This window comes from Pogoniulus pusillus, chromosome 32, assembly GCF_015220805.1.
Source record: "Pogoniulus pusillus isolate bPogPus1 chromosome 32, bPogPus1.pri, whole genome shotgun sequence".
Taxonomy (NCBI): domain Eukaryota; kingdom Metazoa; phylum Chordata; class Aves; order Piciformes; family Lybiidae; genus Pogoniulus; species Pogoniulus pusillus.
This window is the reverse complement of record NC_087295.1, coordinates 5,716,417-5,729,775: the sequence shown is the minus strand read 5'-3', so window position 1 is coordinate 5,729,775 and position 13,359 is coordinate 5,716,417. Positions and strand designations below refer to the sequence as shown.

At 45.8% G+C, this 13,359-nt stretch overlaps 1 protein-coding gene across 3 annotated transcripts in view; it reads left to right on the top strand.

Moving 5' to 3' along the window:
- ITPRID1 (ITPR interacting domain containing 1) overlaps positions 1-13,359 on the top strand; it is a 33,255-nt gene extending 19,896 nt beyond the window's left edge. Inside the window, exons 4-9 of one of the 3 annotated variants that reach the window (XM_064169708.1) lie at positions 4,355-4,437; positions 4,791-6,287; positions 8,823-8,950; positions 9,831-9,942; positions 10,587-10,926; positions 12,054-13,359. In XM_064169708.1, the coding sequence (XP_064025778.1) occupies positions 4,355-4,437; positions 4,791-6,287; positions 8,823-8,950; positions 9,831-9,942; positions 10,587-10,926; positions 12,054-12,088 (2,195 nt within the window). In that variant the 3' untranslated portion in view covers positions 12,089-13,359. Of the gene's footprint in view, positions 1-4,351; positions 4,438-4,790; positions 6,288-8,822; positions 8,951-9,830; positions 10,019-10,586; positions 10,927-12,053 lie in introns of those variants that run through there. The other 2 variants (XM_064169707.1, XM_064169709.1) reach the window with 2 other exon arrangements.

The window sequence follows — 13,359 nt, the reverse complement described above, 5'->3', positions numbered from 1 at the left end:
TCCTGCTAGGCAGGGAGGTTGGACTTGGTGATCTCTGGAGGTCTCTTCCTACCTCTAACATTCTGTTATTCTATGTTTTGGGTATTCTCTAGCTAGGGCATGACTGTGACTGTGGGCAGGGAGGCTGCATGGTTGCAGTACCTAAACACAGTTAAGTTATTGGAACAAATGCACCACATTTATCACAATAAATAGGTCAAACATAGCTACAGCCACCTGCTTTTGACTGGGCCAAAAGGTGAATTCTAACTACACTTACTCTTCCATGAAAAAATTAGAGCTTAATTTCTAGTAGCCTGTCAGCTACTTTGATATCCTGCATGTCTCAGGAGAAAAGACAGACACCTTAAAACACCAAGGAAGCCAATAACAAGGTCTTCCAACTCTGCCAACTTTAAAGCCTGAAGGTCAGTTGTTATGGTTGTAGGACACAATTGAGTATTAGAGATTCAAATGACTTGAGCCTCCAACTGGTTGGAGCTACAGCAGCTGAAACAATTCAGCTTTTCAGCATTTCCCCAGCTCTGTCTTTCTCTGTTTTTCTGTCTGGCCAGACAGACACACTGGAAGCAACAGCTGGCAAAGATGCAAAGGGTAATTGAAACAGCTTTAAAAGAAGTTTAGAGAATCTGTAGAGCAGCCTCCCTGGGGGAGAAGCTGAACCATGATGTCATTTGTGGGAAACTGCAAGGATGAGCTTTGAGACCACCCACAAAACAGGCAATTTCCACCAACATCCCTGCAGACTTTGTGGACTGTGAGATGGGAAGCACATCTTTCTCATGTGAAATAGGGAAGTTACTGACTGACTGGTGTGCTGATGATGATACCAGGCCTGACAATGCAAGGAAGTCACTTGAAAAGCACAAAACACTACCTGGCTTTGACTTCAGAGTCGCTGCCTATAAACAGACTGTGGGATTTTCATTGATGGATGCCCAAGATGCATTTAACAATGCCCACAGTCTGATAATGCAAAACCATAATTTGTAGACCTCTTTTTTTTTTTTATTGCACTGTTTCCAATTCACACAAATGAGAATTAGTTACTCAGGCCTCAAACATGCTAGGTGAATGGTCACCTTTTCATGGGCACACCAGGAGATAAAAAGTCTTTGGATTCAGTAGTGGTTGTGTATGTAGGGAAGGAGAGAGGAAGTGCATCCACAGTTGTAGCAATTTAAGAGCTAACTCTCTATTTTGGTCCTAAATTATAAGCTAGAGAGTGGAACTTTCTGGACATTGTTTTGAATATAGAGTGAAGAGGAGGCTCAGGGGTGACCTCTTTGCTGTCTGCAACTACCTGAAGGGAGGCTGTAGCCAGGTGGGGGTTGTTCTCTTCTGCCAGGCAACCAGCAAAAGAACAAGGGGACACAGTCTCAAGTTGTGCCAGGGGAGGTCTAGGCTGGATGTTAGGAGGAAGTTCTTGCCAGAGAGAGTGATTGGCATTGGAATGGGCTGCCCAGGGAGGTGGTGGAGTTGCTATCCCTGGAAGTGTTCAAGAGAAGACTGGTTGAGGCACTTGGTGCCATGGTCTAGTTGACTGGATAGGGCTGGGTGCTAGGTTGGACTGGATGATCTTGGAGGTCTTTTCTTATCTGGTTGATTCTATGATTCTGTGCATGAGCAGGGCATTGGTTGTAAAAATAACAATCATGATAAAGTCTATATCTTTCATTGGTTTGCTAAGAGAGATAAAATGGCAGTGTGTAAACAGTTCCTCACTCTTTGTTCTCTTTTCCTCTTTCTTTCTGCCTCTTCCACTGCTTATCTGTGCATAACTGAATACTGACCATGGCTGACCAGATAACACCTAAGATCTTGTTGCTTTTCCATCTGGGGGGAGAGAAGGTGGCATTGGCCCCTTCTGAGCTTTCTTTGTCCAGGGGGGGAATGAATTGATTTCTGTATTACTTCTAAATAGTATATAATTGTAAATGCAGGAAAGTACATTTTGTATGTATGTTTGTAAATTTAGCTTGCTGTAAAATACAGCTTTATCTTACTTCCAAACCATCTGAACTGGCCTGGAAAATTTTATCTGTGGTAGGGTGAGGGCAAATTCCCAACCCTCCACAGCAGTGTTTTGACTTTTCATTTCTTCCCCAGCAAGCTCCTTCAGCCCACTTCCCCAGTCTTTTTTTCCATGCCAGCTATCAGGGAATGAGGACATGATCTGAAGATGAAGGTTATCAGAAAGTGTAACTTATCTGAGGACTGAGGGGCACTGGGAAGGGCAGAGTAAATAAGGATTTACTTTCAAGCATTTGTGCTTTTAAAGAGGGTTGCATTTTATTAATGAAATTGGCTAGCTAATGCTGTTTAAATTATTTAATCACAAAAGTTAGGATAAGAATTGATGTACCCAGGTGGTGAAGCTGCTAGGTTAGAAACCTTCTCTGGTTTAAATCCAGAATATCTTCTTCTTGCCTTTTTGTCTTGCCATGCAATCCTACATCATACCAGGTTAGAAACTGTTTCTGGTTTAAATCCAGAATATCTTCTTCTTGCCTTTTTGTCTTGCCATGCAATCCTACATCATACCAGGTTAGAAACTGTCTCTGGTTTAATCCAGAATATCTTCTTCTTGCCTTTTTGTCTTGCCATGCAATCCTACATCATACCAGGTTAGAAACTGTCTCTGGTTTAAATCCAGAATATCTTCTTCTTGCCTTTTTGTCTTGCCATGCAATCCTACATCATACCAGGTTAGAAACCTTCTCTGGTTCAAATCCAGAATATCTTCCTTTTGCCTTGTTGTCTAGCCATGCAATCCTACATCATACCTGCCTGTGACGTGCTGTCCTCAGACTAAAAACCAAAGATGCTGCATGGTGCCTCAAAGTAGTCTAAGGAGAGACTGGAGCAGCTCTCTTTCTCTGCAGCATTCATCTGGCTGCTACCACTGAAACAATGTAGGTGTGAATGCAACTTGGTCTGAGCCAGTTCTAATAAAGAAAACCTTTTAGCAAAGGAAAACAAATGGTTTGCAACTTCACAGGCTGATCACACTCTGTGTGTTGTGTGAAGGCACCAGCATCTGGGATCTGCACCTGATGACAACACTGGTGAAGAAGCAAATGCTTAGTAACATTGGCAGTAGCTGTCCTGAGCACTGTTACTTCTTTCTCTTCTTCCTTTTTTCCCCTCCTTTTTTCTGCCTGTAGCAGTGTTGTGGATTTCCGGTCATGGATCAAGACTAGTTCTGGAAATGTATGTTTAAAGTGCTCCTGTTAGCTCTTTATTAATTTTGGCCTGGTACTTCTTTCTCGTGGAATCATAGAATCAATCAGGATCATCTAGTTCCAACCTCACTGCCATGCCCAGGGACGTCCTACCCTAGAGCAGGCTGCCCACAGCCTCATCCAGCCTGGCCTTAAACAATTCCATGAATGATCTTGGAGGTCTCTTCCAACCTGGTTGATTCTATGGGGACTCAACCACCTCCCTTGGCAACCCATTCCAGGCTCTCACCACACATGCTCAACAACTTCTTCCTCATGTCCAGTCTGAATCTCCCCACTTCCAGCTTTGCTCCATTCCCCCTAGTCCTATCACTACCTGAGAGCCTAAATTATCCCTCCCCAGCCTTTTTGTAGTCCTCTTTCAGGTACTGGAAGGCCACAAGAATGTCACCTCTGAGCCTCCTCTTCTCCAGACAACAGCCCCAAATCTTTCAGTCTGTCCTCACAGCAGAGCTGCTCCAGCCTTCTGAGCATTCTTGTGGCCCTTCTCTGGACATACTCCAGGACATTCATATCTTTCCTGTAATAGGGGCTCCAGAACTGGATGCAGTACTCCAGGTGGGGTCTCACCAGAGCGGAGTAGAGAGGGAGAATCACCTCCCTGTCCCTGCTGGCCACACTTCTCCTGATGCAGCCCAGGGTCTGCTTGGCTTTCTGCGTTGCAAGAGCACGCTGATGGCTCATGTTGAGTTTATAATCCACCAGCACCCCCAGGTCCCTCCCCTCAGGGCTGCTCTCCAGCCACTCACTGCCCTGCCTGTATTTGTGTTTGGGATTGCCTCGACCCAGCTGCAGGACCCTGCATTTGGTCTTATTGAACCTTATGAGGTTGGCTTGTGCCCACCTCTGCAGCCTGTCCAGGTCCCTCTGGATGGATCCCTTCCCTCCAGCCTGTCTGCTGCACCACACAGCTTGGTGTCATCAGCAAACTTGCTGAGGGTGCACTCAATGCCTCTGTCCATGACACCAACAGAGATGTTGAACAGGACTGGTCCTGGGACTGATCCCTGAGGGACTCCACTTGTCACTGTCCTCCACTTGGACATGGAGCCATTGACAGCCACTTTTCTTATTTCTAACTCCTATTATCCTTTTGTTTTCCCCAGCAGAGATGATGGTGACAAGAACAAGCAGCTGCCAGTCAGACAGCAGTGGATTCATGGAGGAGCTGCCAGAACCTGCAGCTTTACAAGTAAGAAATGAGCAATAGTCACTGGTAACTGTGAAAACTCTGTAACCCTGGCACAAGTAACACAAAGAGAAGCACGAAGCTGCAAAAAGCTTCAGAAAACAAAATCAAACTCCTAGAAAAACCTCAGAGGGTGAGAAGCTTTCTCAGAACTTTGTGCAACTCTTTCACCACACCAGTGCAAGACTTGTGTAAGATTACAGGCATTAAAGATGACACATTACAAGAATCTTTGACTCTTCATTTCATTGAGTATTTAAAGATGTACTTAAACTTGTTCCTGGAGGTGTCTAGGACAGAATAGCAATGGGCAAACAAATGTAGTGTTTAAATTGCATTTATTTTTTACCCCTCAGAATCCATCTTTGTTAGGGAACACTGATTTTCTCCCTGATGTCTACAATCAAGAAGTGGTTCTGTCATATAGAACAGTTTTTCCTATGTTAAATCAAGATTTTCAACAGAAGCCAGATGATTGTGTTGCTCAGGTCTTCAGCACAGCTTGCAAGAGCATCTTGACGCTACCTAGATCAATGGAAGCATTCAGGGACCAAGGAGAAGAGACTCTGTCGCTGCTCTCTGCGGAAAATGGCAACTATCCAGCAAGTCATATTGAGCCACAGACTTCTGTCCAAGAAGTGTCACACGGTGTGGACAAAGAAGAGGATACAAGTGAATGGAATCAGGTTGAAAAGCACAGGTTCATAAAAGAGCAGGGTCCTGTTTTGCAGAGTGATCCTCAGGATGATGATCCTAGCTCCTCCACGTTTGATTATCATTTACATTTTACTTCAGGACACAAAAAGATGAACACAACCTTCTGTGAACTGAGTGATTTGAGCCCAGCAGTCATCACTGAGAGCAAAATCAGAGGTGAAGATGAAGGTGAGGCATTCTGGACTGAGAACGACATTGTCATTTCATATGCTGGAAGTGCCCCCAGGGGTCGTACAGGACCATGCTGGGGTGTGGAAGTGGTCAGTAAAGATGGTACCCCACTTGAAGTGGATGAGGTGGCAAATGAGAGGAAGTTCTGCCAGGTGGATGCTGATTCAAAAAGTACAAGATGCTTCCCCAAAATGGGACTTCCAGAAGCTCTGCAGTGGGGTTCAGCAGCACAAACCAGGAGCAGTGCAGCTCTGAGCTGTGCTCTGCAAGTATCTCAGAGGCATCTCCCCTGCCTAGTGGAAGGGTCTGGATTAAATTCATCTGAAGATCAAGAGACTGGTAGCATGGGGAAGATCTTAGGTGCTAACAAAGCAGAACAGGGAGACACTGTCCAAAATGGTGACATGCCTTCTGCTCCTCTGAAATCTGTTACTGTTCAGATGTCTTCAAGGCTGGAGTTCACTTCAAGAGGAAAGAGCACAGGGCAAAATGCTCCTCTCAGTGAGAATCTTGCTAGGGAGGACCCTGTGGACTTCTCTGACATGATAACATACTTTTCTGAGGGTGGTCCTCTGACAGGGTCAAACCTAGAGGCTTCAAAGAACAGTGTGAAGCAGATCTCTGAAGCTTCCAGCCAAACTGACATCCCTGCCAGGAAACTGGGGCAGCCAGCACTGCTGAGTCCAGCTCATACTCGCTTGACCAAATCGGCCTCTCTTGACAGCATGCTTTGTGGAAAACACAGGTCACACTGCTGGGCAGAAACCTCTGGTGCTGGGGGTGTGCAGGGCAGTCACTGCTGTCACTGCTGCTGCTGCTGCCACGGCTGCTGCCCACGGACCTGCCCTGTGGCTGTCTCTGCCCAGCACCCTGCGGGTTGCTGCTCAAATGATGCCACCACTGAGCTGCAGCTCTTGAAAAGGCTGACGCTCCTGCAGGACACTGCAGCACGTAATCTTGCTCTGGTGAGTAGGTTTCTTCACATGCTTGAGTAGCTGACACACTGGTGAGCTAGATGTACAAACTGCTTCCTTCTTTCCCTTTCTGCCATTCTTGCTTCTTTAGTGAGACTTATCTTGGGAATGTCACTGAGAAAATGGATGGGAAAAGGAGCATTGGCTTTTGGGCAAAAATGGCAAAGGTATTGGTGTAGCTCCAGTCTTGTCAGATTGGTTCCATCAGTACAGTCTTAAGGCTGTTGCTATGAACTGAGTGATAAACTTCACAGGTCAGATGAAGAGCTGAGAGTGAGCTTCAGTGAGTTTCTATGAATCAGCTGAGGTCCAGTCACTGAGTAACTTCCTGGACAGCAGAAGGTGCAAGGTGGTGTGATTTAGTCTAATCCTCTTAGTAAAAGAGAATTGATTTAGGTTGTATTACTTAATGGTTACAAAAGACTCACTGTGAACACCCAGATACATACCATAAGCCAGACTGCACTAAATTAACTTGAACTGAGACTTCTCAGAGCCTCAGATCATTTCTCCACAGTAGAATATGAAGCTCACATTAAATCTGAAGACTCACTGAGATGAGTACTTGCTATAAAAGTGCTGATAGGAAACAGCCACCAGACTTCTTTGTTCAGAATTGATAAGAGTTCCCAAACATTGAGAAAGATTCAGAGTGTGTTGAGGAAGGGAGGAAAGAAAGAAGGGAGAGAGTGAGGAAAGGAGGGAGGAAGGGAGGAAAAGGAAGAATGGGAGGAAAAGGAAGCATGGGAGGAAAAGGAAGGAGAGGAAGAAGGTAAAAAAGAAAGGAAGAGGATAAGGGGGGATATGAGGGAGGGAAGTAATGAGGAAAGAAAGGAAGGGAAGAATGGAGGAAAGGAGGAAAAGGAAGGAAAGGAAGAAGGAAAAAAGGAAAGGAAGAAGGAGAAGGAAAAAAGGAAATGAAGAAGAAGGGAGGACAGATGGACAGTAGGGAGGGAAGGAGGGAAGGAATGAGGAAAGGAAGGAGGGAGGAAAGGAAGAAAAGGAAGAAGAGAAGGAAAAGGAAGGAGGGAAAGAGGAAAAAGGAAAGGAAGAAGGAGAAGGAAGGAAGGGAGGGAGGAGCAGCATACCTCTTATTAGTTTGCAGGTGTTTCCACCTTTCCTCTTCTATTTGCTCTTCGCAACTTGAGCTGCTGTGCGAATTGGGGCATAAAATTATTAGAGAGCAGTTCCAGTAAGTGAAAGTGGTGAAGGTTATGCTGATGCTGCTTCATCACCGAGCACCTAAGCCTGCCACCTAAGCCTGCCCCGTGTTTTGCTGCCTGGGAAGCAGGCCCTGGCCAGCGCTCCCGCTGCCGCCACAAGGTGGCAGTGAGTCAGCAGCCGAGGCTGGGCTGCGGAGCGCTTCCCGTCCGCTACTCTGCTGTCGCCTCTAGCAGGGGCTGCGGGGATGTGTCCGCTCTAGCCCTGGGATGTGGAAGGCGCAGGTTTTGCACCTTCAAGTCCGTGTGCGGTGAGTGAATTTACTGGAAGTTGGTCACTCCACACTCACATCTCCTTAGTACTTTGTGCACAGGCGAGGTAGCTTCCACGTCACAGTATCACAGTATCATCAGGGTTGGAAGAGACCTCACAGATCATCAAGTCCAATCCTTTACCACAGAGCTCAAGGCCAGACCATGGCACCAAGTGCCACGTCCAATCCTGCCTTGAACAGCCCCAGGGACGGCGACTCCACCACCTCCCCGGGCAGCCCATTCCAGTGTCCAATGACTCTCTCAGTGAAGAACTCCCTGCCTTGAGACATGCACCAGGTGTGGGTGACTATCTCAGGGTAGATGCAGGTGATCAGTCACACCAGGTACCTTCTCTACATTGAAGGATAATGGTCACATTTGTGGATCTGTGGATCTTCTGAGCTCAGATGCAGGAGAGAATGGGCTGCAGTGTCTACCTTTGGAGCAGAACAATTGCTCTGTTGCAGTAATTGCATATTTATCTGCTGTGATAAATGCCTGCACTTAGGTAGATAAATCCTACTCTAGGTTTCTAACTGGTAATAGATGAAAACCTATCAGTGTAGCACTTGGCAGAACCCATCACAAAAGACAAGTTTTCCTTTTCACAGCTCATATTTATCTTCCCTCTCCTCCCCTCTATGTCTTTATCTTTTAAAAACAGTTTCTAACTTCAAGTGGACAGTAATTTAACCTGCCATCTATCCACAGCAGCTTATCCTGCCCCAATGTCTGGCAGCAGTGCAATAACATCAGCATTCAACACATCCATCAAAGTCCTGTTCCCCTTCAGTGACAAAAGCAAAGTTCTTATTAGCTCAAATAGTGTCAGAACTTTAGCTTCTAAGCTTTAGGGGGAAAGGTGGTAACAAGGGTGTGAGTGATGCACCCACAGTAAACTCATTTGAAGTACCATCTGGACATTTATGGCAGCTCTCTCAGAGCTACTGTTGTGTGGGTAAGAGGAGGAGGAGGAGTACCATTTGCACTTGACATGGAAGTACTCAAAGGACAGCAGTAACGTGGAATGTCATCTTGCTTTTCTGTGTAGTGTCCCCTTCATGAAATGGAAGTGATGAAGAGCTCCTGCCAGCACTTCCAGGAGAAGCTGGATGAGATTGAACGGCACATGACTGAACAGCAGGAGCTGCTTTCTGGTGCTATGCCAGATGAGGGCAGGTAACAGCAGCCCAGCACATCCAAATCCAAAGCCAGCACCAGCTAGAGCCCGTGGGCACATGCAACATGTCTGGGCACTGGGGTTACCACAGCACTTCTGGTCAGTGAGGTATAACTGGGGGCATCCCACGAGTGGGCTTTGTTCAGGGAAAAGTCCACCTTCTCTCCATGCTGTTCAAGGCTCTTAAACAGGAGCATTTTGGAAGGGCAGATTGCTCCACAGAGACAGGGTAGACTTTTGGCATGGAAATACTATATTTTAATAGTAATAAGAATACAGAAACAGATCTCAGACAGTTGGAACTCTGTCCAGACTGATGCTGAGTACATGAAAGCAGGTGGGAGAAATCTCTGATAAATCAATCCCTTTAGGCCACACATGTTGTGCTTGTGATCAGTGCAGGGATGATGCAGGAAAATCCTAGCTCTTCATGGACTCAGTCCAAGTTCACAGTGATTACCAAGAAGCTTCAGGTTCACAAGAAGTTACTAGGGGCTACCAGTCTTGAGCTGCCTGAAAGTAGGGCATCTATGTAGTCTTTGCGCTGGTAATAAATCACAAGTGACAAACCTGTCCAGGCTCAAGCTAGCTTTGCAGTTACATGTTTAATCTTGGGATAATCAAAGAAATGAGTCAAGCACACAAGAACTACTGTTAATTATCTTGTAAGATATTTAGGAGTGCTAAGGGACATGGTTTAGCACCAGACTTGGTAGAGTTAGCTAATGGTTGGGCTTGATGGTCTTAAAGATATGATTCTATGTGATCATAGGTAAAACCAAGGCTGCAACAGAGGGAGACAAAGGTGTTGTGCTGGGGCTAAGGAAGAGCTGGGTGTTCATTGCTCACTCAAGTGTGCTTTCTCTGCTGTCCCTGCAGGAAGGAAGGCAGACACCTGCAGCTCTTGCGGCGAGCTGTTCGTCAGGAGGCTGCAGAGCTGGAATGTTGGCTGGGTGATGGAGCTTGCCGGGTCAGGGAGAGCATCCTTATGGTATGTTGTACAAGCTGCTGCTCCAGGTCATGCAGGAGAAGTTTAAAGTCTGTCCTGCTGTTCAGTGTTCATAGTGGTGTGAGGTACACCTCATACAATCCTTTCAGTGATTACAGGAGGAGGATTCCCAGTAACAGGGTTTATGTCTTTGAGCCTCTCAGCTTGGCTATGCTACCTGAGCTCAACTACCCAGAAAAAAGTGACAGTATGTAAGAAGATGTCTGCATCCTACTCTGCTCTTCATTTCCAGAGTAAAGTCACAATTCCTGAAAAAGAGCTCCTGCTCTGCTGCTCTGCTGGAGCAGCTGTCTGTTTGACAAGGAGGAGTAAAGACGTCACAGTCAGGGCACTTGCCTTGGATTCTGCCCTGACAAGCTTTGCTTAGAGGGTCAAGACTGAAATGGCCTCATATTGAAGTCCATTTGCAGGTTTTCCTTTAGGCAATTAGATCTATCTGCTGGAATTAAGTGTCCTTTAGGCTTCTCTCCTTTTTATGGCACCATCTGATTCGCCAGATCTAGCATGTCTTGTTCGGACCGAGCAGAAGAAGCAGGCATGCTTCATATACTCTTGTGTATCCTGCTTGATTCTTTTTATTATAGTTTTATTACTGCAATATGCTTCTCCTTCTATTTTCTCTGCAGCAGCTGGACCAATTACTAGCAGAACAATCCCATCTGTTTTCTGAGCTCGGACTCTCTGATTGGAAGGGAGAAAGAAAAGCCCAGAATAAACAAGCATTTCCAGATCCTGCTGACACTGCATGTCCTCAATGTGGGCACTCCAAACCTGTGCTCCAAAGAGTTCCTAGCAAATACATGACAGCAACAGGCTTGCTGTCTGCCTCAGGCCTGGGGGCACCCTCAAGGCAGTTTCCTACCAGGGCAACATCTGAGCCGAACTTGCCCAAGTCTTCGCCATGGGAGCTCTCTACCAGTAAAAAGGAAATGAAAAGACTTCTCCAAGAAAACGTGGACTTTAAGTGTAAGGACATGTTTCTGTCTTACCCTCAAAGTTTTCAGTGGAAGGGATCACTGGCCTACAACATGGTTTTGCTGTTCTGTGTTATTGCCACAGCCTGGGTCAGGACCCTTTCCTGCTAACCATGTGTTCATCCAAAGGGATGCAGCCTTTGTTTCAGGGATTTTCCAGTCTGCACAGGCAGATCTGGGACTACATCTGTCTTGGTGTTTCTCAGCAGACTGTGGCAATGACCTAGTTGCTCCAGAGAGAACATTCAAATATGTGGATGATATTTAGAGTCAGAATCATAGAATCAGTTGGAGTTGGAAGGGACCACAAGGATCATCTAGTTCCAACCTCACTGCCATGCCCAGGGACACCCTACCCTAGAGCAGGCTGCCCACAGCCTCATCCAGCCTGGCCTTAAACACCTCCAGGGATGGGGCCTCAACCACCTCCCTGGGCAACTCATTCCAATGCCTGACTACTCTTTCCCTGAAAAAAAAAGTTTCCAAATGTCCAGTCCATTTGGCTTGCTTAAACTTACAATGCAACTGTTTGACTAATCAGTACATTCAGCCCTCTCCCACCATGTGAAATTAGTCATTTATGGCTTCAATTTGCAGAGACAATTACGCAGCCTTACAAGGGCAGTAAAGGCACTGAGTTGGGAAGCTGGTTGTTTATCTGAAGAAATCCTAAGTCAGCATTTCTGACCAATCTGGTCTGGCATTGTAACCATAAAACATTGGGTTTCTGTCTTTTTTAACACAAAGTATGCTGAGAAATTCTCTCAGACCTTATCATTTAATGCTGTCTCCTACCTGAGCATGTGTCCCAGTTTTCAAAAGTTTGTCACTCTCTTAAATTAACAAATGAGATTAATTTCTGCCTGTAAATAGGGAATGCTTTTTGTAGGAGTGTTATGCTGCCTTCTTGATTTGTGTTGGCTTTACCATTGATATTATCAAGCAGAATCAGGTTCCTCAGCACAAAATCCAAAGACTGAGAACTATAGATAGTGAGGGATGTGAAGTACTTGAGGCCATGTTTTGTCATCTTTTGCACCTGTTTCCTTTTGAGGTTAGTCTAGAACCTATCATTAAAATAACACTTATTTTCTTTTCTTCTTCTTTGTTTTTTTTCAGTTGGAGAAATCTTTCCAAAATTCTTTGGACAATGACTCAACAGAAGGGAAAGACTTGATGTAGGAGAGACTGATGGATGTTGGGTTTAATCACAGAATCCCAGAAACATCCAGGTTGGAAAAGACCCTCAGGTTCACCAAGTCCAACCAATATCCCTACTCTACAAGGTTTACTCTAAACCATATCCCCAAGCACCACAGCTAAATGACCTTTAAATACATCCAGGGTTGGTGACTCCACCACCTGCCTGGGAAGCCCATTCCAATGCCTGACTACTCCTACTGGGAAAAAAATGTTTCCAGACATCCAGTCTAAACCCAGCCTGTTGCAGCTTGAGGCCATTCCCTCTTGTTCTATCACTATTTACCTGTGAGAAGAGACCAGCACCAACCTCTCCACAACATCCTTTCAGGGATCTGTAGACAGTGATGAGGTTTACCCTCAGCCTCCTCTTTTTCAAACTAACCATCCCCAGTTCTGTCAGTTGTTCCTCATAAGATTTATCCCCCAGGCCCTTCCACATCTCTCTTGTAATGAGATGCCCAAAACTGAACACAACACTTGAGGTGTGGCCTCACCAGAGCAGAGTACAAGGGGGACAATCACCTCCCTACTGCTGGACACAGCATTTCTAAGCATTTCTAATCCCAGACAGGATGCCATTGGCTTTCTTTGTCATCTGGGCACACTGCTTACACATATTCAGCTGCTTATTGATTAGAACCCTCAGATCTCTTTCCACCAGAGAGCTTTCCAGCCACACTCCCCCATGCCTGAAGTGTTGCTTGGGCTTGTTGTGACCCAATAATAATGGTTATGGGTTTTTTTCCTGAACTGCATCACAGAAACACAGGAACAGAACATTATGTTATAGGAGGTCTCAGTTATGGCAGCCTCACATACAATGAGATAACTGGGCAGAAAAGAAGCTTCTTTGAAGAGACACCCTCTGTATCTTGCTACTCTGGGACTGCAAAACTTACTATGCTCCTATCAACAATCACAGAATGATAGAGTTTGGAAATGACCTCCAGATATCATCTAGTCCAAACCCTCTCTGAAGCAGGATCACCTGGGGCAGGTTGCACAGGGATCTATCCAGGTGAGTTTTGAAAGTCTCCAGAGAAGAAGATTCTAAAACCATTCTGGGCAGCCTGCACTCTCAAGAAGTTTCTCCCTAAGATCAAGTGAAGCCTTCTGTGGTGGTGTTTGTAGCCCTTTCTTGTCACTGTGAACCACTGAGGATACTCCAGTCCCATTCTCATGACTTCCACCCTTCAGATATAAATATGCATTGATAAGATCA